The 23,968-nt window shown below is 47.4% G+C and overlaps 1 protein-coding gene across 1 annotated transcript in view; it reads right to left on the reverse strand.

Moving 5' to 3' along the window:
- Positions 1 to 1,191: 1,191 nt before the first annotated feature.
- Positions 1,192 to 23,968, reverse strand: part of ACTN3 (actinin alpha 3) — a 70,320-nt gene continuing 47,543 nt past the window's right edge. Inside the window, exons 10-21 of the mRNA XM_060758390.2 lie at positions 23,041 to 23,271; positions 20,589 to 20,736; positions 19,083 to 19,233; positions 18,298 to 18,406; positions 15,683 to 15,823; positions 12,784 to 12,966; positions 10,186 to 10,320; positions 7,606 to 7,785; positions 6,569 to 6,715; positions 6,348 to 6,413; positions 3,790 to 3,948; positions 1,192 to 1,925 (exon numbers count right to left, since the gene is read on the reverse strand). Coding sequence (XP_060614373.1) covers positions 1,767 to 1,925; positions 3,790 to 3,948; positions 6,348 to 6,413; positions 6,569 to 6,715; positions 7,606 to 7,785; positions 10,186 to 10,320; positions 12,784 to 12,966; positions 15,683 to 15,823; positions 18,298 to 18,406; positions 19,083 to 19,233; positions 20,589 to 20,736; positions 23,041 to 23,271 — 1,809 coding nt within the window. The 3' untranslated portion in view covers positions 1,192 to 1,766. The remainder of the gene's footprint in view (positions 1,926 to 3,789; positions 3,949 to 6,347; positions 6,414 to 6,568; positions 6,716 to 7,605; positions 7,786 to 10,185; positions 10,321 to 12,783; positions 12,967 to 15,682; positions 15,824 to 18,297; positions 18,407 to 19,082; positions 19,234 to 20,588; positions 20,737 to 23,040; positions 23,272 to 23,968) is intronic.

The following is a 23,968-nucleotide window of genomic DNA, read 5'->3' on the forward strand; positions in this document are numbered from 1 at the left end:
CACTTTCCCAGCCCTCTTTCCCACCCTAGTCTTTCTGTTTCCTAGTTTTCCCCTTGCTACCCAAGTTTTTACTATCCCCAACCCCTCTCCCCCACTTTTCCATCTCGTTTTCCATCCCTTCCTTCCTCAGGTTCCAAACTCTCCTTCCCATTTCAGTCTAGCCCCCTTTCCCATTGCAGTTTCGCACTTTCCCAGCCCTCTTTCCCACCCTAGTTTTCCCTTTTTTCTAGTTTCCCCCTTCCTACCCCAGCCTTAACCCTAACCCCAACCCATCTCTCCCACTTTTCCATCTCGCTTTCCATCCCTTCCATCCCCAGGTTTGCCTCTCCTTCCCATTTCAGTTTAGCCCCCTTTCCCACTTCAGTGTTTCCCACTTTTCCACTTGCCTCCTTCCCACCCCAGTCTTTCCTATTTCAAGTTTCCCCCTTCCTACCCAAGTCTTTACTATCCCCATCCCCTCTCCCTGACTTTTCCATTCTGCTTTCCATCCCTTCTTTCCCCAGGTTCCAGCCTCTCCCCATTTCAGTCTAGCCCCCTTTCCCACTGCAGTTTCCCACTTTCCCAGCCCCCTTTCCCACCCTAGTCTTTCCTTTTTTAAGTTTTCCCCTTCCTACCCCAGTCTTTAGTATCCCCATCCCCTCTCTCCCACTTTTCCATCCCACTTTCCTTCCCCAGGTTCCAGACTCTCCTTCCCATTTTAGTCTAGCCCCCTTTCCCACTTCAGTCTTTCCCACTTGCCCCCTTCCCACCCCAGTCTTTCCCCCTTTCCTCCCTCCTCCTTGCTTTACCCTTTTCTCTTATTGGGAATGGAGAGAGAGTTGGGGAGCGCTCCTTTAACTGAAGGGGAAATTATGGAGGAAAAGTGGGGTGTCGGATAAGACGGAATGTCGGATAAGTGAAGGTCGGGTAAGCGAATATACTGAACATGCTTAAGAAGACAAGAGCATCTGGGCCACAGAAAGGTCAACAAGTGGTTGGTGATATGTGTTGCTATTGTTGTAGTGTGCCTTCGACTCACTTCTGACTTACGGCAACGCTTGGGCCAACCTATCACAGGCAACATTTCTTCTGAGGCTGAGAGAGTGTGACCTAGTGGATTTCCATGGCTGAGTAAGGATTCAAACCCTAGTTTCCGGAGACGTTGTCCAACGCTCAGACCGCTACGCAAAGAAAAGATGCCATGACACCAGGTGGGCCTCCAGTGTGTGTTTCTTTATTAGTTCAGCAATCCTTCCAAGCAGTCCTCCCCTGGGTCCACCAGTCCCCTTCTCCCTCTCCTTCCTCCCCTCCACCCCCAGGATCAATTTTGGGCAGCTTAAACATTGTAGGGCTCTCATGGTTGAGTGGGGAAGTGGGGGGGACCCTTCTCCCCATGCAAGCAACTGTTAAGAGCGGGACGGCATGAGTTGCTCCCATGAGGAACGGCTTGAGGCTGGATGAAAACAGCTGCAGAGAGAAGGGAAAGTGTTGGACGTCAACTCGGAGGAGGACCCGCACAACTAGCGCAGCAGCAAAGAGCGGACACAGCAGCTTCTACCAAGAAGAATGGGGTCGGAGACTTGCCTAGCCAAGACCACCCTCGATCCACCAGCCCTGGCTTGTGGGTGGAGAGATCCCACAGGGCTCCCCTCGTGTGTGGATTCAAGGCTCCGGTGGTGTTGGTGTCCCCACAAGGTGTGGGGTCCTCCTCCTGCTCCCACAGGCCATTTCTGGTGAAGGGGAGGGTGGGCTTGGAATAGAAGGGGGGCGGGTGTGGGGAGAGGGAATCACAGGTCACTCTCTCCATACAGGGCACTGGAGAAGGAGACATAGTCCAAAGCGCCCGACACAGCGTCAGCTCCAGTGTATTTCGTCATCCGGCTGATGCAGTATTCCGCCTGCTCCGGAGGCAGCTCCCGACGCAGTTCCTCTATCGTGATGTAGCTCTGTCAAAGAAGGTGGGAAGAGAGGGTTATTCAAGATTGAGCCAACATGTGATGTGGCGGCAAAAAAAGCCAATGGGATTTTGGCCTGCATCAAGAGGAGCATAGTGTTTAGATCCAGGGAAGTCATGCTCCCCATGCTCTATTCCGCTTTGGTTACACCACACCTGGAATATTGTGTCCAATTGAAGAGATATTGACAAGCTGGAATGTGTCCAGAGGAGGGCAACTAAAATGATCAAGGGTCTGGAGAACAAGCCCTATGAGGAGCGGCTTAAGGAGCTGGGCATGTTTAGCCTGAAAAAGAGAAGGCTGAGAGGAGATATGGTAAAGGTAAAGGTCCATTAAGTCCAGTCGTGTCTGACTCTGGGGTGTGGTGCTCATCTCCATTTCTAAGCCGAAGAGCCAGCGTTGTCCGTAGACACCTCCAAGGTCATGTGGCCGGCATGACTGCATGGAGCGCCGTTACCTTCCCGCCAGAGCGGTACCTATTGATCTACTCACATTTGCATGTTTTAGAACTACTAGGTTGGCAGAAGCTAGGGCTGACAGCGGAAGCTCACGCCGCTCCCCGGAATCAAACCTGCGACCTTTTGATCAACAAGCTCAGCAGCTCAGTGCTTTAACCCACTGCACCCCCAGCGGCTCCCGGAGATATGATAGCCATGTATAAATATGTGAGAGGGAGGAGGGAGCAAGCTTGTTTTCTGCTTCCTTGGAGACTAGGACGCGAAGGAACAATGGCTTCAAACTACAAGAGAGGAGATTCCATCTGAACATGAGGAAGAACTTCCTGACTATGAGAGCCGTTCAGCAGTGGAACTCTCTGCCCCGGAGTGTGGTGGAGGCTCCTTCTTTGGAGGCTTTTAAACAGAGGCTGGATGGCCATCTGTCAGGGGTGATTTGAATGCAATATTCCTGCTTCTTGGCAGAATGGGGTTGGACTGGATGACCTAGGAGGTCTCTTCCAACTCTAGGATTCTATGATTCTAAGGAGAGCCCGAACAATGAGTTGATGATGATGATAATAATTATAATAATAATAATATAGGTTCTTGTGGGGTTTTTTCGGGCTATAGGGCCATGTTCTAGAGGCATTTCTCCTGACGTTTCGCCTGCATCTATGGCAAGCATCCTCAGAGGTAGTGAGGTCTGTTGGAATTAGGACAATGGGTTTATATACCTGTGGAATGGCTGGGGTGGGGCAAAGAGCTCTTCTCTGCCGGAGCTAGATGTGAATGTTTCAACTGACCACCTTCATTAGCATTTGAAGGCCTGGCTGAGCCTGGGAAATCTTTTGTTGAGAGGTGTTAAGATGTGCCTGGTTGTTTCCTCTCTGCTGTTTTGCTGTTGTAATTTTAGAGTTTTTTTTAATACTGGTAGCCAGATTTTGTTCATTTTCATGGTCTCTTCCTTTCTGTTGAAGTTGTGTATATGTGCTTTGTCCATTCCACAGATATATAAACCCATTGTCCTAATTCCAACAGACCTCACTACCTCTGAGGATGCTTGCCATAGATGCAGGCGAAACGTCAGGAGAAATGCCTCTAGAACATGGCCCTATAGCCCGAAAAAACCCACAAGAACCTAGTGATTCCAGCCATGAAAGCCTTCGACAATACATTGAATAATAATATATATAAATCAAAATGTAATGTTTGTTTGTGGGATTAACACAACTCAAAAACCACTGGGTGAATTGACACCAAATTTGGACACAATACACGTATCAGGCCAACGAGTGACCATCACTCATAAAAACACTGGAAAACACAAAAAGCCTAACTGGCCAGGTCTTGTGTATAAGATGCTTCTGTACACAAATACAGAGAGACAGGTCCTCCCTTCTCTTGTGGACCACACTTGCCTTATCTGAAGCCAGGATCTTAAAGGAGGCCATGACCTGCTCGGCTGTGTCCGTCTCGGCTGTCTCGCGGGTCATGAAGTCGATGAAGGCCTGGAAAGTCACCACCCCTGTGTTGTTCGGGTCCACCAGCGTCATGATGCGGGCAAACTCCACCTCGCCCTGGGAGAAGCAACAATTAGGATTGAGATGAGCAGAGAAGGACCAATGGCATAGTCCATATCAATTTTGCATGAGTTCAAACACAAGTGTCCCGTTCCGTCCCGTCCCCCCGCCAATTCCATTTTCCCATTTGTCTAGCCCCCTTTCCCACCGCAGTTTCACACTTTCCCACTCTAGTCTTTCCTTTTTCTGATTTCCCCCTTCCTACTCCAGTCTTGATTATCCCCAGCCCTTCTCTCCCACTTTTCTATCTCACTTTCCATCCCTTCCTTCTCCAGATTCCAGCCTCTCCTTCCCATTTCAGTCTAGCCCCCTTTCCCACTGCCGTTTCCCACTTTCCCAGCCCCCTTTCCCACCCTAGTCTTTCCTTATTCTGGTTTCTCCCTTCCTACCCCAGTCTCGACTATCTCCAGCCCCTCCCCCACTTTTCCATCTCGCTTTCCATCCCTTCCTTCCCCAGGTTCCAGCTTCTCCTTCCCATTTCAGTCTAGCCCCCTTTCCCACTGCCGTTTCCCACTTTCCCAGCCCCCTTTCCCACCCCAGTCTTCCCTTTTTCTAGTTGTCCCCTTCCTACTCCAGTCTTGACTATCCCCAATCCCTCTATCCCATTTTTCCACCTCATTTTCCATCCTTCCCTTCCCCAGGTTCCAGCCTCTCCTTCCCATTTCAGTCTAGCCCCCTTTCCCACCGCAGTTTCCCACTTTCCCAGCCCCCTTTCCCACCCAAGTCTTCCCTTTTTCTAGTTGTCCCCTTCCTACTCCAGTCTTGACTATCCCCAACCCCTCTAACCCATTTTTCCACCTCATTTTCCATCCTTCCCTTCCCCAGGTTCCAGCTTCTCCTTCCCATTTCAGTCTAGCGCCCTTTCCCACCACAGTTTCCCACTTTCCCAGCCTCCTTTCCCACCCTAGTATTTCCTTTTTCTGGTTTCCCCCTTCCTACCCCAGTCTTTACTATCCCCAGCCCCTCTCTCCCACTTTTCCATCTCGCTTTTCATCCCTTTCTTCCCCAGGTTTCAGCCTCTCCTTCCTATTTCAGTCTAGCGCCCTTTCCCACCGCAGTTTCCCACTTTCCCAGCCCCCTTTCCCACCCTAGTCTTTTTTTCTAGTTTCCCCTTCCTACCCCAGTCTCCAGCCCCTCTCTCCCACTTTTCCATCTCACTTTCCATCCCTTCCTTCTCCAGATTCCAGCCTCTCCTTCCCATTTCAGTCTAGCCCCCTTTCCCACTGCCGTTTCCCACTTTCCCAGCCCCCTTTCCCATCCTAGTATTTCCTTTTTCTAGCTTTCCCCTTCCTACCCCAGTCTGTACTATCCCCAGCCCCTCTCTCCCACTTTTCCATCCCTTCCTTCCCCAGGTTCCAGCCTCTCCTTCCCCTTTCAGTCTAGCCCCCTTTCCCAATGCAATTTCCCATTTTCCCAGTCCCCTTTCCCACTTCAGTCTTTCCCACTTTTCCACTTGCCCCCTTCCCACCCCAGTCTTTCCACCTTTCCAGCCCGCCTTTTGCACACCAGTCTTGCTCATTTTGCAATCTTCCTATCCCCATCCCAATGCCCCCCTTTCTCACATCAATTTCCCCAGATTTTCCTAATTCCCCCCCTCCCACTCTAGACTGGAGTCTTTCCCACTTTTCCAGCCCCCTTTCCCATCCCAATCTTTCCCAGTTTCCAGCCCCCCTTTCACATCTCAGCCATTCCCCCTTCCCCAATTGCCCCCTTCCCACCCAAATCTGTCCAACTTTTCCAGCTACTCCCTTTCCACCTCATTTCCCCGCTTTTTCAACCACCCCTTCCCATGCATTTTTCAAATTTTCCAGTTGCTGCTGCATTTCCCACCCTCGACATATATTCTCGACTCATATGCTCCCAGGTTTTTGGCTTATATTTGGGTCGGCTTATACTAGAGTATATACGGTTATGCTATATTTGATTTTTTTTTACATCAGGAATGACTTGAGAAACTGCAAGTCGCTTCTGATGTGAGAGAATAGGCTGTCTGCAAGGACGTTGCCCAGGGGATGCCCGGATGTTTTACCATCCTATGGGAGGCTTCTCTCATATCCTTGCATGGAAAGCTGGAGCAGGCAGACAGGAACTCGCCCCACTCCCTAGATTCGAACTGCCAAACTTTTGGTCAGCAGTCCTGTCTACACAAGGGTTTAACCTACTGCGCCAACGGGTTCCAAGCCTGTTTTAACACAGGGTGGAAAGAAAATAGATGTTGTGGGGCTTCAAGTCCCTGTGGCCCCCCATCCAATGGTAAGGAATGCTGGGATTCGCAGTCCAACATCTTTGGGAGGTTTACAGTATCAGCTGTGGTTTGCCCCCAGAGAAGAAACAGCAGTTGAAAGGAGATCTGTTGTATGTCCTTCGTATCAGATCGCACCCCACAGGCCTCGTACCAGATCGTATCCCATGGAGATCAAGCAGGCGCGGAAGTCGTCAGGGTCCATCATGCCATTTCGTTTCTGCAAGGGACCGGGAGGAAAAGCAGCAGTTAGATGAGAAACAGATACCAACCCACCTGACCCCTCTGCCACTGACCACCGGTCAAGTGGGCAGAAGTGTCCACCTCAACGTACAATGCTATAGCCACTTCTTACACCAGGAACATTAACCTTACCCGGTCGAAATGGTTGAAGGAGGCCCGGAACTCGTTCATCTGTTCTTGGCTGATACCTTTGGCGTCACGGGTCAGGATCTGGTTCTCTATTTCATTGATGGTGCGGGCAATGGTGGTCAGCAGCTGCTCCCAGCCCACGCGGATGTGCTGTGGTCAACAAAAGGAGACTTTAGAGAATGAGTTGGAACCCGGGAGCGAGTCTTCCTCCTCCTCGCCAAGGTCCCCATATCTCCATCTCTAACTTGCAGGAATCATATCCTCTGTTTCTCCCACAAGATTGCCCTGGGCAAGACAAGATGGCACAGCCAGCTCTTGGTCTTCCTTGAGTCTCCTGGGCTCTGGATTGTGGGAATTCTCCCTGCTCTTGAGCATCTCAAGAGGCTTCAAACTACAGAAAAGGAGATTCCATCTGAACACGAGAACTTCCTGACTGGGAGAGCTGTTCAGCAGTGGAACTCTCTGCTCAGGAGTGTGGTGGAGGCTCCTTCTTTGGAGGCTTTGAAACAGAGGTTGGATGGCCATCTGTTGGAGGTGCTCCTAGAGTTGGAGGTCTCCTCCAACTCTAGGATTCTATGAGTCTCTCCATATCAGGAGTCAATTTCTGACGGCATGAAGACATTACAAATTCCCTCCGTGACATCCTGACTGAATCAGCACCCTCTGAAGCCACCAGAGGGTGCTGGAAACCATGATATGGAACATGTAAAGCAACAAGTTCCAATACGGAAACAGAAGAGGGGGAGATGGGCAGGAAAGGCGTATAAAAGGAAGTGGTAGTGGGGAAAAGTCAGTAGTGTCTTTCTTTGCTGCAGAGATACAAGCAATATATCCATTTCAAAGCAAAACCGGCTTGTGAGTGGTTATTTACTATTGCTATTTAGGGTTCTAAAAGGAAGTGGTGGTGGGAAAAAGTCAGTAGTGTCTTTCTTTGCTGCAGAGATACAAGCAATATATCCATTTCAAAGCAAAACCGGCTTGTGAGTGGTTATTTAATATTGCTATTTAGATCCTACTGACACTCCAATACGGGCACCCACCTCCATGGTGTAGTTGGTGTGCTTGTTGTCGAAGACAAGGGCCTCCTGGATGAGCTGGTGGTCACCTTCCAGCTTGTCGATGTTGGACTTGTAGTTGATGATGTTCTGCTCGTGTTGTTTCAGGTGGTTCATCTGGTCCTCGAGGGACCCACTGATGTCCACGGAGATGTGGCCGATCTCCTGCCAAGGGAAGTCAGAGGGGAAGCAGCTGTTAACCTAGGCTCCTTGTAGAGAACCCCTTACCTTAAGCAGCTAGAGAGTGGGCCTGACGAAGCCCTGGCGGCCATCTTAGGATAGAGAAACAAGGAGACGCCATCTTAGTTAAGGGTTTTCTAGAGGGGGCATGTCCTAATCCAGGAAGCAGAGATTAGATGGCCAGGATTAGTTAGAAAATAGGGGGCAGAGCCTAGTGTTCAAAAAGGGAAAAAAAAGTACCTTTTGAACTGAGACTTGAGTTGGCAGTTGGAAATTGTCCGTTGGGAGTTTGTCAGTTGGTGATAACAGTTGTTAGATAGGAGAGCTGGGTTAATCTTTTGTGGTATTCAAGAGCTAGATAAATGAGCTAGGAACACAGATAGTGGAACAAGACCTTGTTTGTGGTCTGTTCTTTGTCCCTGAGAAAGGCTATTGGCTAGGTTCCAGAAAGGGGGAAATTGGTTTGGAATTATTATCAGCGATTAATTTCTTGAGATAATCTCCTGTTTTGTTAACATCAAGATTTGAACCTAGAACTCATCTAAGAATTGTACATCAAAAGTAACCAGAAGTGTATGTACCAGTAACTTACTGAAACCACTACACATTTGTACCAGAAGAAGTTTAAGCCTGTTAAATCAATGTTTTGCTATTGTTAACACTTTATAACAGCCTCGGTGTAAACATCATTGTGATTTAAACCCTCTAAAGAAAACAAACACTACAAACACTTCGTAACACAAGAGGGTGTTACTAAGTATACTCTCCACATACAACTCAGTCTGAATACCAAACAAAAAGGTGGCAGTGAAAACAATTGAAGAAACAATTTCAAGATTTCCCAGTTGCCTCTTTCACTATTTTAAAATCCCCTGTTCCTTTCCCTGCTTGTTGTTGTTCATTCGTTCAGTCGTCTCCGACTCTTCGTGACCTCATGGACCAGCCCACGCCAGAGCTCCCTGTCGGCCGTTACCACCCCCAGCTCCCTCAAGGTCAGTTTCCCTGCTAAGTTCCTTATAATTGATGGAAACCGGCTGGTATAGTTCCCCCCAAGTGGAGAAGGGATTATTTCTATATCTTGCCCTGTCTAATAAATTCAAATTATTTAAAATCCTCTCTCTACTACTTGGTCGTTCCAAGAATATGCTTATACTGCTTATAATTGACGTAATGCTATGTCACAGCTAAGCCAAATAGACCGCGAAGTTACAAAGAAATCATTCCCCATTTTGATATTTTAAAAAGAAATAATGGGTTGGTTAGAGGATAATTTCACTGATCTTTACAAAAATCTGGAGAGAATTATTTTGCATAAAATTATGGACCCCTGTCTGATCCCACAGCAAGCTGGCTTCAGGAAAGGCAAAAGCTGCACATCGCAAGTGCTGAACCTGACTCAGCATATAGAAGATGAAAGGAAGCAGATCACAGGAACTGTCTTCATAGACCCGTCCGCAGCTTATGGCACTATCAATCATTGTCTTCTCCTGAGAAAAACTGTAGTAATCTGGTGGGAAGACTGCGACACTCCCCCACCGTGAGTCATCACCTTCTCCTGAGAAAATTTTATAATATCTCAAAGGATGACCACCTCACCCGCTTCATAGGAAATCTGCTACAAAACAGGAGCTTTTTTGTTGAGTTCCAAGGCCAGAGAAGCAGATGGCGGAAACAGAAGAACGGCCTGTCTCAGGGAAGCGTGCTTGCTCCATCCATGTTTAACATTTACACAAGTGATCAGCCACTACCAGAAGGGGCAGAGAGTTTCATCTATGCTGATGATAGTGCCATCACCGCTCAAGCAGGAAGCGTTGAAATGGTTGAACAGAAGCTCTTTGAAACTTTAGGTGCTCTTACTGCTTATTACAGGAAAACTCACTGATTCCTAATCCATCTAAAACACAGACATGTGCTTTCCATCTTAATAACAGACAAGCATCTTGATCTCTGAGGATGACCTGGGAAGGAATCCCACTGGAGCATTGCAGCACACTCACATACCTGGGAGTCACTCTGAACCATGCTCTGACTTATAAGAAGCACTGCTTGACTATCAAGCAAAAAGTGGGTGCTAGGAATAATATCGTACGAAAGCTGACTGGCACAACCTGGGGATCACAACCAGACACAGTGAAGACATCTGATCTTGCACTTTGCTATTCCAATACATCTGACACAGTGAAGACATCTGACCTTGCACTTTGTGATCCAATACTTTAGAACTGCACTGATTTTTCTAATCAGCCAAATGGTCTCTTGAAATGGTACAACAGCCCTGAGTCTGGTCGTATTGGCTGCTAAGGTGAGTTCTGGGTTGGATATGTTTGTCTTGGTCATTAAATGGCATCAATAGACCCTTCAAGGGAGGGGTTGGGTGCCTCTTACCTCCATCTTAGTCTGGACCCAGGGCCCGATGATGTTGGCCTGGGCAGCGAATTGGCGTCTCAGGCGCTCGTTGGCTTGCTGCCTGGCCAGCTCTTCCTGCAGGGTCTGATCACGGTGTGGCACCAGTTGCTTCACCTGGAGAGAGGGCACAAAGGACGGAGAAGGTCCAAACACTGGGCACGAGCACAAGGCTTGGTTATGGAAGGAGAGGAAGAATCACACCTCCTCTCTCTCACCATCCTATCCCTCCTTCCTTCTCTGTTTGCTTCTTTCTCCTCCCCCCTTTCTCCTTCCTTTCTTCCTTCCCTCTCTCCCTTTCTCCTTTCTTCCTTCCCTTTTGTCTTTCCTTCCGTCTTCCTTTCTTCCCCTCTTTCTCCCTCCCAACATTCCTTTCCATCCCTTTGTCCTTTCTTCCGTCCATTTTTCCTCCCTCTTCCTCTTTCTCTTTCCTTCTTTCCTTCCCTTTTGTCTTTCCTTCCTTCTCTCTTTTATTCTTCCCTTACTTACTTCTTACTTCCCTTCTTTCCTTCCATCCTTCTCTTCCTTTCTTCTGCTTCCTTCCTCGTTCCCTTCCTTCCTTTCTTCCATCCTTCCCTTTTGTCTTTCCTTCCCAATTTCCACCCTCCCTCTCTCCCTTTTACTCCTTCCTTCCCTTTCATCCTTCCTTCCTTCTCTCTTTCCTTCCTCATGACCTTCCTTCCATCCATCCTTCCCTTTCGCCCTTCCTTACTTCCCCCATTCCCTTCCCTCTCTCCCTTTCTCCTTTCTTCCTTCCCTTTTGTCTTTCCTTCTGTCTTCCTTTCTTCCCCTCTTTCTCCCTCCCAACATTCCTTTCCATCCCTTTGTCCTTTCTTCCGTCCATTTTTCCTCCCTCTCTTCCTCTTTCTCTTTCCTTCTTTCCTTCCCTTTTGTATTTCCTTCCTTCTCTCTTTTATTCTTCCCTTACTTCCTTCTTACTTCCCTTCTTTCCTTCCATCCTTCTCTTCCTTACTTCTGCTTCCTTCCTCGTTCCCTTCCTTCCTTTCTTCCATCCTTCCCTTTTGTCTTTCCTTCCCAATTTCCTCTCTCCCTCTCTCCCTTTTACTCCTTCCTTCCCTTTCGTCCTTCCTTCCTTCTCTCTTTCCTTCCTCATGACCTTCCTTCCATCCATCCTTCCCTTTCACCCTTCCTTCCTTCCCGCTTTTGTCTTTCCTTCCTTCTCTCTTTCCTTCCTCCTTCCCCCCTCTCTCCTTCTTTCTCCTTCCATCCTTCCCTTCTACCCTTTCGTCCTTCCTTCTCTCTTTCCTCCCTGCTTCGCTCTTTCCTTCCTTCCTTCCTTCCTTCCTTCCTTCCTTCCTTCCTTCCTTCCCTTTTGTCTTTCCTTCCTTCTCTCTTTCCTTTATCCTTCCTTCCCTTCCACTTTCGTTCTTCCCTTTGGTCTTTCCTTATTTATCTTTCCTTCCTCTTTACTTCCCTCCCTTCCCTTCCTCTTTCTCCTTCCATCCTTCCCTTCCTCCTTTTTGTCTTTCCTTCCTTCCCTCTTCCCTCCCCTTTTCTCCTTTCTTTCCTTTTGTCCTTCCTTCCTTCTCTCTTTCCTTCCTGATGATCTTCCTTCCATCCATCCTACCCTTCCACCCTTTCATCCTTCCCTCCCTTTTGTCCTTCCTTCCTTCTCTCTTTCCTCCCTGCTTCCTTCTTTTCCTCTTTCTCCTTCCTTCCTTCCTTCCTTCCTTCCTTCCTTCCTTCCTTCCTTCCTTCCTTCCTTCCTTCCTTCCTTCCCTTTTGTCTTTCCTTCTTTCTCAATTTCCTTTATCCTTCCCTTCCTCCCATCCTTCCCTTCTACCCTTTCATTGTTCCCTCCCTTTTGTCTTTCCTTATCTATCTCTTTCCTTCCTCTTTACCTTCACTTCCTTCCTCCTTTTTGTCCTTCCTTCCTTCCCTCTTTCCTCTTTCCTTCCCTCTCTCCCTCTTTCTCCTTCCATCCTTCCCTTCCTCCCTTTTGTCCTTCCTTCCTCATGACCTTCCTTCCATCCATCCTTCCCTTCCACCATTTCATCCTTCCCTCCCTTTTGTCTTTCCTTACTTCTCTCTTTCCTTCCTCTTTCCTTCCCTCTCTCCCTCTTTCTCCTTCCATCCTTCCCTTCCACCCTTTCATCCTTCCTTCCTTCTCTCTTTCCTCCCTGCTTCCTTCTTTCCCTTGTTCTCCTTCCTTCCTTCCTTGCCTTTTGTCTTCCCTTCTCAATTTCCTCTATCCTTCCCTTCCTTCCATCCTTCCCTTTCACCCTTTTGTCCTTCCCTCCTTTTTGTCTTTCCTTCCTTCCCTCTTTCCTTCATTCACTCCCTCTTTCTCCTTCCATCCTTCCCTTCCTCCTTTTTGTCCTTCCTTCCTTCTCTTTCCTTCCTCTTTTTTGTCCTTCCTTCTTTCTCTTTCCTTCCTTCCTTCCATCCATCCATCACTGGGCAGCCAGTCCTCTTTGCAGGGAGTGCCAGCATGCCGCTCCCAAGTTAGAAACTTTCCCTGTTCCACCTGGTCTGATGAAAAGTTCTGGAGAACTAGAAAACAGGTTAGTTATCATAACCAAAGGCATTGTTAGAAAGAAGAAAAAAGGTTTTTCTCACCGTATCCCACTTGTTGGCGATGTCGAGGTGGGAGAGGCTGGTGTAGGGGTTGATGCCTGACAGCTTGATGCCGTAAGTCTGCGCAATCTTCTGGATCTCATTCTGGATGCCGAGGATGGCCATGCGCTCCTTGTCGGCCTCAGGCAGCGTAGCTTTGAACTGCTCATGGGCTGTGATCAGGCTCTGGGAAGGAGAGGGAGCGGTATTCGCAGCCTTAGAATCAGGGAAGAGTTGGAAAGGGATCCCAAAGGCCATCTAGCCCAGCCCCCTGCCATAGAGGAAAGCAGAACCTAGAACCCTGAAAGTGCAAGACCCCCTGTACAGGAGTTGATTATAAATTGTATGATTTTAACTGTATTTGTGTTTAGATTGGCTGCAGTAATGCTGGAGCGGCCTAAGACAGAGGAGTCCTCCATGTGCGTTGCCATGGAGACCGATGCAGGAGAGAGGGAAGTGGGAGGAGCTTAGAGGGGAGAGTTGGAAAAAACGACAGTTAAAAAATCAGTTAGGGGTTTAGGTTTAGAGGAGTGAGCAGTTAGGAGTTAGGTTCAGAGGAGTGAGGAGTTAGGAGTTGGGAGAGAAGGAAAGTAAAGGTGGTGGAGTGACTTGTGAAGCAAAGCTTTGAGGCTTTGAAAAGCTGGGTTTGGCTATTGGAAGTTTCTCAGGCTAGTGCAGCCGAATGGTGAAACATAGCTGGTATTCTTTTAGTCTAAGGAGAGGCTAAAGAATAGTTTACTTAGTATTTGATCTAGGGAGGATCAAATAAGGGAAACATCCCTGTATTGAAACTTTGTCTGAAACAAGTGCTCTACGTCAGAAAGATACTGTGTTACTTGAAAGAATGAACTGTTAAAGTTACAAGTATTATTCCAAGTGCAACAAGGAAAAGTTACGTCTTGCAACCACACGCTGTGTACTTAATAAAATTGTTAACTTTTATTTGAAGATTGCCTCAGCTCCGTCTATTCTGTGTCTAAAGTGCCATTTCTCACAATATTACAACTTACCTCACGTGGTGGCAGAAACGCAGGGAAAAGTAACCAAATAAATCTACATTCTTCTCTCCAGTCACGCTACAGTATATACAGTGTAATTACTACTAAGTTATTACTTTCTTAATAAAGGAGGAGGTGCAATTGAACAGCCTCCCTTCCAACTTGATGGTAAATTTGGTTCCTAATCGGCAACCTCCATTGCAAATCGGCCAGTTCTTTTTAAAATTGGGAACTGGGGTAAAATCTCCTGAATACTGGTTCCTTTCAAATTAGTGGCAACAATAAATCATCCCTCCGCTCCCTTGCTTCTTTTCACCCCCAGAAAAGGAAAGCCTTTGCCTCAGTTAGATTAGCTGCAGGGGTGGTTCATCCATTACGCAAAGTAAGCGGTTGCGGTACACTTTTTTTTGCCAGGGGTGCAGAGGCGCCTCTGTAAATGCCCCTCGATTGCCACTGGAGGAGCACCCCCTCGGCTCACAACAGCCCTAGCAGTCCGGGGGGAGCCTCGGCTTCCTTGCCTCGCTGCCGGGCGATCCTCTTCCCGAAGGGGCCGGACCCTTGAGCCTCGCCTAGCCCCTCTCGTTCCTGCTCCATATCAATGATTGTTTGGGGGGGGGCACACCAAAATACTGTTTGCTTACTGTTGAAAATTACCTAGGGTCAGGCCCGTAGCGAGGGGGGGGGGGGTTATGGGTTCAACCCCCCCCCCCCCCGAAATGTTTCAGACTATTTTAAAAAAAAAAACTGGTTTGCTCACGATTTTTAACTGGTTAACCAAATCCCCGTGCTAAGTCTATGAGATGCAAAAAATCAAGAGTCCCTCCAGAACTGCAAGCACTATCCCAGGGGCTCCAACTTTATTTACTTTGTATTAAATGTTTGCTTGCAGTCCTAGGTTTCAGGGACTCGGCAGATAGGTGGCTTCTTTGGTTGCAGTCATAGGGCAAGTCACCTGTCCATCATTGTTAAGTTTTGGTCCCGCCCCTTGCTCAGGGCAATTGGGAAGGGAAGGGAGCCATTTTTAGTTAGTCTCAGCAAGGTAAGCTTATGTATAGGATGTGTGCAAGCTTCCCCTGTACAAAAGCTTCAACCCTTAAGACCTTCCGGGAAGGAAAGGTCTTAAGGAAAGGTCGCAGCCTTAGAATCAGGGAAGAGTTGGAAATGAATTTCCAGGAAAACAGCCCTAAAGACCAAAGAACTCCAGCTGGAGAACATCTACTGCCTTGCTGGTAGGTCCACTCGGCGTTCGAGACGCAGTTCGACCAGGTAGCGGAGCCCACATCAGTAAGGGTTAGATTACAGTCAGCCTGGGAGAAGTTAAAAAGGGGATTTTCCTTATTATTGAAGACAGTTGCCTGTTCTTCGTGGGCAAGATTAGGAATTCACCAGTTGCCTAAAAGCTTGGAATCATTTGCTTAACTTTACTGAAGACAAGAGAAGTTTCTGTTTGATTGTTCATTAATAAAAGACTTTGTTGTACTTCTCAAGCCATCTAAAGACTGTTTGTGGTGGAAACCTCTGAGAACTTCTCTTTAGGCCCCCTGGCTTCCCCGCTGGGCAAAGGTTGCACATCCTGTTCTAAAGACAATTATTTACAGGCCCAGCGCGCGACAGAACAGTAGTGAAGCAACCAAGTTGGGGGGGGGGATGTTGAATGCTCTCATTAAGGAGGCCAGACTTGGTGGAGGTGGTTGACAAGGGCAGAGCTGCAGGCTATTGAAGGCTGCTCTGCCCCCTGCTCTGCTCTTTGCTTCAGCGTGAGCTAGGAGGCAGGTGTCAACCCCCCCCCTGCGAAATTTTCAACCCCCCCCCCCCCCCGAAAATTTCAACTCCTCCCAAAAAAATTTCTGGCTACGGCCCTGCCTAGGGTAATGTGATTCCCCAGGTTTACGTGGCACACTCACCTGGATTTCCTCAATGCTGTGCACAATGAACATGTCCTGCAGGTCTTCAATGGCTCCATCCATCCAGTTGTTGAAAGGGGCGGCCCTCTTGGCAAACTCCAGATACAGCTGGTCAATGGTCTCCAACAGCTTCTCTACCCGCTGGGCAGGGGAAAGGAAGGGCAAGGAATCAGGCCGAGGAAAGTCTGTTTGTGTTGGAACTCAACCCAACACTGCCCAAGTCTCAAGTCCTCAATGAGGAACAGTTTAGTGACTTCTGCCTTCTTTCACTTTAGTTGTTGGAGCTCGGCCTGTGATTGTGTTTCAGGATCAGGGTGCTTTGGATGTAGGGAGGGATGTCAATGAAGTTCGAGATGAGTTTCAAGATGGCAGTGATATGGATGCAGTGAATGGCCAGGAGATCCCTGTAGTTTCCCATGAGAATGTCCCTGAGGGGTGTGGGGATGATGGTGAGCTTTCTGAATTGTTACCAGAGAGTTCCCATGAGACAGAACATGGAAATAGCTCAGCTGCAGAAATTAATGAGCAAATAGATAGATGAAAGGAAATCAGGCAAAACAGGAGAGCCGAACAGTGGCTTTGGTGTTCTGCCAGGCTCCAAGAGAAAAAGATAACAAATTCTCAGCTAAAACGAAACCACTTTCTGAGCACTAGAGACATAGCTAATGAGGAGATAAAAGTCCCAAGTTTAGGATATGTAGTCAGATGAAGCATTGGGTTGTTGTAGGTTTTTCCGGGCTATATGGCCATGTTCTAGAGGCATTTTCTCCTGACTTTTCGCCTGCATCTATGGCAAGCATCCTCAGAGGTAGTGAGGTCTGTTGGAACTAGGAAAATGAAGCATTGTTTAGAATCAGCTTAAGTTCTCATCCTTGTTTCATGGAAGTCTTGCTTGGAAGATTCATATTTAAATACTTCTGGTTTCATGGATTTGGATCCTTGGATTTTATGATTGCATACCTAAGCCTTGGACTAATGTTTCCTGTTTTTCTGGATTTTTCTGAACTCTACCCTGGACTAATTTGTTCCTGCTTATCTTCTTACCTAATTGGATTTACCTATTTCTTTAAAGTGCTTTTTACTTTGCTGCTGGAGTTCAACATTAGTATGTGTTGTGTGCTTTGAGATCTCTCTCTGCTTGTGTGTCAATTACACTTTAGTATTTTTTTGTTTATCTTCTTACCTAATTGGATTTACCTATTTCTTTAAAGTGCTTTTTACTTTGCTGCTTTTTAATTATTTTCAATAAAAGGATTGTTTTCCTATTCAACATGTGGTGTTTAAAGTGAGAGGGGTTTTCCTGTCCCGTAGTGCAACATTAGTATGTGTTGTGTGCTTTGAGATCTCTCTCTGCTTGTGTGTCAATTACACTTTAGTAATTTTTTTTGCTTATCTTCTTACCTAATTGGATTTACCTGTTTCTTTAAAGTGCTTTTTACATTGCTGCTTTTTAATTATCTTCAATAAAAGGATTGTTTTCCTATTCAACGTGTGGTGTTTAAAGTCAGAGGCCTTTTCCTGTCCTAGAGTGCAACATTGGTATGTGTTGTGTGCTTTGAGATCTCTCTCTCCTTGTGTGTCAATTACATTTTAGTATTTTTTTTTGCTTATCTTCTTATCTAATTGGATTTACTTATTTCTTTAAAGTGCTTTTTACTTTGCTGCTTTTTAATTATCTTCAATAAAAGGATTGTTTTCCTATTCAACGTGTGGTGTTTAAAGTCTGAGGGCTTTTCCTGTCCCGGAGTGCAACATTAGTATGTGTTGTGTGCTTTGAGATCTCTCTCTGCTTGTGTGTCAATTACACTTTAGTATGGAGAGCATGTGCTGTGTGCTTTGAGATCTCTCTCTGCTTGTGTGTCAATTACAATTTAGTATGGAGAGTACGTGCTGTGTGCTTTGAGATCTCTCTCTCCTTGTGTGTCAATTACACTTTAGTATTTTTTTTGTTTATCTTCTTACCTAATTGGATTTACCTATTTCTTTAAAGTGCTTTTTTACTTTGCTGCTTTTTAAATATCTTCAATAAAAGGATTGTTTTCCTATTCAACGTGTGGTGTTTAAAGTCTGAGGGCTTTTCCTGTCCCGGAGTGCAACATTAGTACGTGCTGTGTGCTTTGAGATCTCTCTCTGCTTGTGTGTCAGGAGAGATGTAGTGTTTGGTGTTTTTCCCTCTCTTCGAAACCTTAGAAGAGATGGGTGTTAGAGTAGCTCAGACCCCGTTCTTGACTCTGCATGTTTGCCTACCTAAGCTCTGAATTCTTTACAGCCACATCACACAGCACTTCACACTCTGCTCGCGAATGAGCTGAATGCTCAACTTTTGTATCCTGGGTTGTTGTATGTTTTTCGGGCTATATGTCCATTTTCTAGAAGCATTCTCTCCTGATGTTTCGCCTGCATCTATGGCAACCATCCTCACAACCTCTGAGGATGCTTGCCATAGATGCAGGCGAAACATGAGGAGAGAATGCTTCTGGAACATGGCCAAATAGCCCGAAAAACCTACAACAACCCACTGCTTTAATGCTGTTTGATGCTCAGCTGCCCTGAGATCTTAGATACAAGGTGGAGTATAAATAATAATAATAATAATAATAATATGGCTGTCTCACCTCCAGGGAGTCTCTTCTCTTCTGGGTGAGGGTCCCCAGGGTATCCCACTGGTCGCAGATGGCCTGGCAACGGGAGTTCACAGACGCTGCGTCGTGATAGTCCAGCTCACTGTAAGAAATAGGTGAGAAGGATTACGGTAAAGGTCAAGGTTTTCCCCTGACATGAAGTCTAGTCGTGTCCGACTCTGGGGGTTGGTGCTCATCTCCATTTCTAAGCCGAAGAGCCGGCGTTGTCCGTAGACACCTCCAAGGTCATGTGGCCGGCATGACTGCATGCAGCAACACTACCGGTACCTATTGATCTACTCTCCTTTGCATGTTTTTGAACTGCTAGGTTGGCAGAAGCTAGGGCTAACAGCAGGAGCTCATCCTGTTCTCCGGATTCAAACCGCTGACCTTTTGGTCAGCAACTTTAGTATGGAGAGGATGTGCTGTGTGCTTTGAGATCTCTCTCTCCTTGTGTGTAAATTACACTTTAGTATTTTTTTTTTTTGCTTATCTTCTTACCTAATTGGATTTACCTATTTCTTTAAAGTGCTTTTTTACTTTGCTGCTTTTTAATTATCTTCAATAAAAGTATTGTTTTCCTATTCAACGTGTGGTGTTTAAAGTCAGAGGCAGCTCAGTAATTTAACCCACTGCACAAGTAGGAGAGGGCAATCCCCCCCAAAAGGGTCTTTGACCCTCCAGCTTCCGAGATGCTTCAAATTGGGGAGATTCCTAACATTAAGCTCTCTCCTCCCTGTCTGAAGAAAAGGGGACGCCATTCTCTCCCTGGCACCCACTTGAGTTCCTGCGCGATGGCCGCAATCTGCTCCACTCGATCCTGATGGGCCGCCAGGTCGCTCTCAAAGGCCTCGTGCTTGCGCATCAGTGCCCGGATTTCGTAAAGGGATGCCGACTCGTAGTCCTTCTGTGTCAACATTTCCTCCTTTCCTGTGACAAAAGGGATTAGAGGTGGACTATTTAGTATTTTATTTACTTACGACATTTATATGCCACCCTTCTCAGCCCGAAGGGGACTCCGAGCAACTTACAAAATATATATAGCACCGGGATTGTGGCGCAGCTGGCTAAGATCACTCTGACCAAAAAGGTCATGAGTTCGAAGCCAGCCCGGGTTGGAGTGGGTTTCCAACCAATTGTGTGTAGCCTGTTGTCGACCTTTGCAACCCAAAAGACAGTTGCATCTGTCAAGTAGGAAAATTAGGTACCACCTTAAAGTGTGGGGAGGCTAAATTAACTGATTTATGAGGCCATAAAGAAGACTCCAGCAAAGCATTCTAGCGGGGAATGCGGAAGTTCTTCATCAGCAGGGAAGCATGCGGAGAATGCGGAAGTGCTTCATCAGCGTCGCAGATGGACGATGAAAGTGACAGCTCCCCTGGCGGCCAGAAAAAGTTAAATAGCCTCTGTGTATATCTGTATATGTTTGTATGTCAAAATTGGCATTGAATGTCTGCCATATATGTGTACACTGTAATCCGCCCTGAGTCCCCTTCGGGGTAAGATGGGCGGAATATAAAAGCTGTGTGTGTGTGTGTATATATATATATATATATATATATATATATATATATATATATACATATACACACACACACACACACACACACACATACAAACATAAACACACATACATACATACACACACACACACACACAATTTATTATTATTATTATTATTATTATTATTATTATTATTATTATTATTTGTCATGTCAGGAGCAACTTGAGAAACTGCAAGTCACTTCTGGTGTGAGAGAATTGGTCATCTGCAAGGACGTTGCCCAGAGGATGCCCGGATGTTTTGATCTTTTATCATCCTTGTGGGAGGCTTCTCTCATGTCCCCGCATGAGGAGCTGGAGCTGATAGAGGGAGCTCATCTGCCCTCTCCCCGGATTCAAATCTGTTATGTCAGCTCCACTGGCTGCCGATCCAGTTCCGAGCACAATTCAATTTTGACCTACAAAACCCTATACGGTTCCGGCCCAGCGTATCTGTCCGAACGCATCTCCTTCTACGTCCCGCCTCGGAGTATAAGATCCTCTGGGGAGGCCCTGCTCTCGGCCCCACCTCTATCACAAGTGAGGTTGGTGCGGACGAGGACAGGGCCTTCTCGGTGGTGGCCCCTTGCCTGTGGAATTCACTTCCCGGGGAAATTAGGTCATCGACATCCCTCCTCTCTTTTAGAAGGAAACTAAAAACATGGATCTGGGACAGACAAAGGACAATGACGACTAGAATTGATAGTTAATGGGCACGGAGGTAAGGACACAGGGAGTGGTACCTCGGGTCCAGTTCTCGTGCAGAGTGGCTTTCTGCTTGAACTTCTCCGCCAGGTGGTCCAAGCGCTCCAGGCGCCGGATCTCGGTCAGCAGCCATTCTTCATAGCCTTTCTCCACTTGTTCCAGACCCTTCCAGGCATTGGCAATATCCTGCGGACACACAAGCCCAGACTCAATTGAACTGGATCAGGCCATGCCTGCCACTCAGCTAGGCCCAAAACCCAGGAAACACTGCTCCACCAATTCACATGGCGATTAACCAGCTGTGCAAAACCCTGGCTCTTTGGGATCCCCTTTAAACTGCTCTCTACTCACTGCTGTTTTCAAACTGCTTAGATGCACAGTGAGCTGGGCTGACAGTCGGGTGCTCACCCTGTACTGGACTTTGAACTGTCAGCCTTTCTGTCAATAAAGATCTATTGCTGCTGGTGATTAACCAACTGTGCTAAAGCCCAGCTCTTTGGGATCCCCTGTAAACTGCTCTCTACTCACAGCTCTTTTCGGACTTCATAGATGGACAGTGAGCTGGGCTGACAGTCAGCTGTTCCCCCTGACCTGGGTTTTGAGCTGTCAACCTTTTGATTAGTAAAGATCTATTGCTGCTGGTGATTAACTAACTGTGCTAAAGCCCAGCTCTTTGGGATCCCCTTTAACTACTCTCTACTCACAGCTCACATCTGTTTTCGAACTTCTTAGGTGGACAGTGAGCTGGGCTGATGGTCGGGTGCTCACCCCGACCTGGGCTTTGAACTGTCAGCCTTTCGATTGGTAAAGATCTATTGCTGCTGGTGATTAACCAGCTGTGCTAAAGCTCAGCTCTATGGGATCCCCTTTAAAGTATAGTGGATTACGGATAACCTTAGAGGATGGTGAACTCTCTTTTGCTGCTGGTGATTAACCAGCTGTGCTAGAGCCCAGCTCTTTGGGATCCCCTTTAAACTACTCTCTACTCACAGCTCACAGCTGTTTTCAAACTGCATAGATGGACAGTGAGCTGGGCTGATGGTTGGGTGCTCACCACAACCCGGGCTTTGAACTGGCAACGTTTCGATTGGTAAAGATCTATTGCTGCTGGTGATTAACCAGCTGTGCAAAAGCCCAGTTTTTTGGGATCCCCTTTTAACTGTAGTAGATTATAGATAATCTTAGAGGATGGTGAACTCTCCTTTGCCGCAGGTGATTAACCAGCTGTGCTAAAGCCCGGCTCTTTGGGATCCCCTTTAAACTACTCTCTACTCACAGCTCACCACTGTTTTTGAATTGCTTAAGTGGACAGTGAGCTGGGTTGATGGTCAGGTGCTCACCCTGACCCAGGCTTTGAGATAACCTTAGAGGATGGTAAACTCTCTTTTGCTGCTGGTGATTAACCAGCTGTGCTAAAGCCCGTCTCTTTGGGATCCCCTTTAAACTGCTCTCTACTCACAGCTCACAGTTGTTTTTGAACTGCTTAGGTGGACAGTGAGCTGGGCTGATGGTCAGGTGCTCACCCTGACCCAGGCTTTGAGATAACCTTAGAGGATGGTGAACTCTCTTTTGCTGCTGGTGATTAATCAGCTGTGCTAAAGCCCGTCCCTTTGGGATCCCCTTTAAACTGCTCTCTACTCACAGCTCACAGTTGTTTTTGAACTGCTTAGGTGGACAGTGAGCTGGGCTGATGGTCAGGTGCTCACCCTGACCCAGGCTTTGAGATAACCTTAGAGGATGGTGAACTCTCTTTTGCTGCTGGTGATTAACCAGCTGTGCTAAAGCCCGGCTCTTTGGGATCCCCTTTAAACTGTTCTCTACTCACAGGTCACAGCTGTTTTCAAACTGCTTAGATGCACCGTGAGCTGGGCTGATGGTCAGGTGCTCACCCTGAGCCAGGCGTTGAGATAACCTTAGAGGATGGTGAACTCTCTTTTGCTGCTGGTGATTAATCAGCTGTGCTAAAGCCCGTCTCTTAAAGGGATCCCCTTTAAACTATTCTCTACTCACAGCTGTTTTGAACTGCTTAGATGCACAGTGAGCTGGGCTGACGGTCGGGTGCTCACCCTGATTAACCAGCTGTGCTAAAGCCCAGCTCTTTGGGATCCCCTCTAAACTGCTTTCTACACACAACTCACAGCTGCTTTCAAACTCCTTAGGTGGGCAGTGAGCTGGGCTGATAGTCAGGTGCTCACCCTGACCCAGGCTTTGAGATAAACTTAGAGGATGGTGAACTATCTTTTGCTGCTGGTGATTAACCAGCTGTGTTAGAGCCCGGCTATATATGTCAAAATATGCTCAAAAATGTATGTTCCAATCAAACCACAACCCTGATATTTGACTCTCTTCCACTGGATTTGACACATCTGTTGGAAGAGGGACTGCACAGACTCACTAGCTGGATCTTTCACCCTATTGAAAAGTCCCACTCAGCCCCCCCCCTGCCTTGTGGGGTCCCCCATTCCCACCCTGCCCAGTGCCACAACTTACGGAGACCATTTTGCCCTCAGAAGGCATGAAGGCGGGCCGGTTGCTGAGCCGCAGCTTGGTCTGCAGGGTGTTGAAGTTGATCTCGAGCTGGCATTTCTCCTGGACCCGCGGGGGCTTGTGGACGCGGCGGTAGTCCCGGAAGTCCTCCAGCTTGCGCTGCATGGCGCTCATGGTCTTCTCGGGCACGCGGTTCTCCAGCCAGGGGATGGTGCGGCGGATCCATTCAAGGAGCTTTCAAAGTGGGGTGAAACACAGTGTGTACTTAATTTCCCGCCAAGGTAGAGCTCACAGTCTCCAACCCGTTTGAGATCTAAGATCCACCAAGGACATCTTTGGGGCAGAGGGATCAATATGACACATGGATGGCCACTAGGTCCATTTTTGTGGCCTCCAAATATTTTCTAAGGACTTCATCACATTGAAGCAGGGAAGTGTTTGGAAGAGTAGAGCTCAGTCAGACTCTGTGTTTGAGTGAAACGGATTATTTCCCTACCTTCATCACACTGTTAGATCTATCGGTTGTACACAGTATTCTTTCTGTTGGTTTGCCATCACACTGTAGTGATTTGAGCCCGCCCACCATCCCCACCAATACAATGGACGGGCTGCCCCACAGAGAACGGTGTGGACCTTGGGAAACTATAACTATAACTATAACTACATAGTATGGAGCGATGGCATTTAAAGTAAAGTCCAACTGCATTCATTTCACAGTGTAGGTGTACCCAGAGAAGGTTCGTGGACCTTGGGAAACTCCAATTCCCAAGACTATCTCATGGAGACATGGCATTTAAAGTAAGGTCCAACTGCATTCATTCCACAGTGTAGATTCGCCCAGAGAGGAGTATGGGCCTTGGGAAACTATAACTCCCAGGAGGACCCCATCTCATGGAGACATGGCATTAAAAGTAAGGTCCAACTGCATTCA

Source organism: Anolis sagrei, chromosome 12, assembly GCF_037176765.1.
Source record: "Anolis sagrei isolate rAnoSag1 chromosome 12, rAnoSag1.mat, whole genome shotgun sequence".
NCBI lineage: Eukaryota > Metazoa > Chordata > Lepidosauria > Squamata > Dactyloidae > Anolis > Anolis sagrei.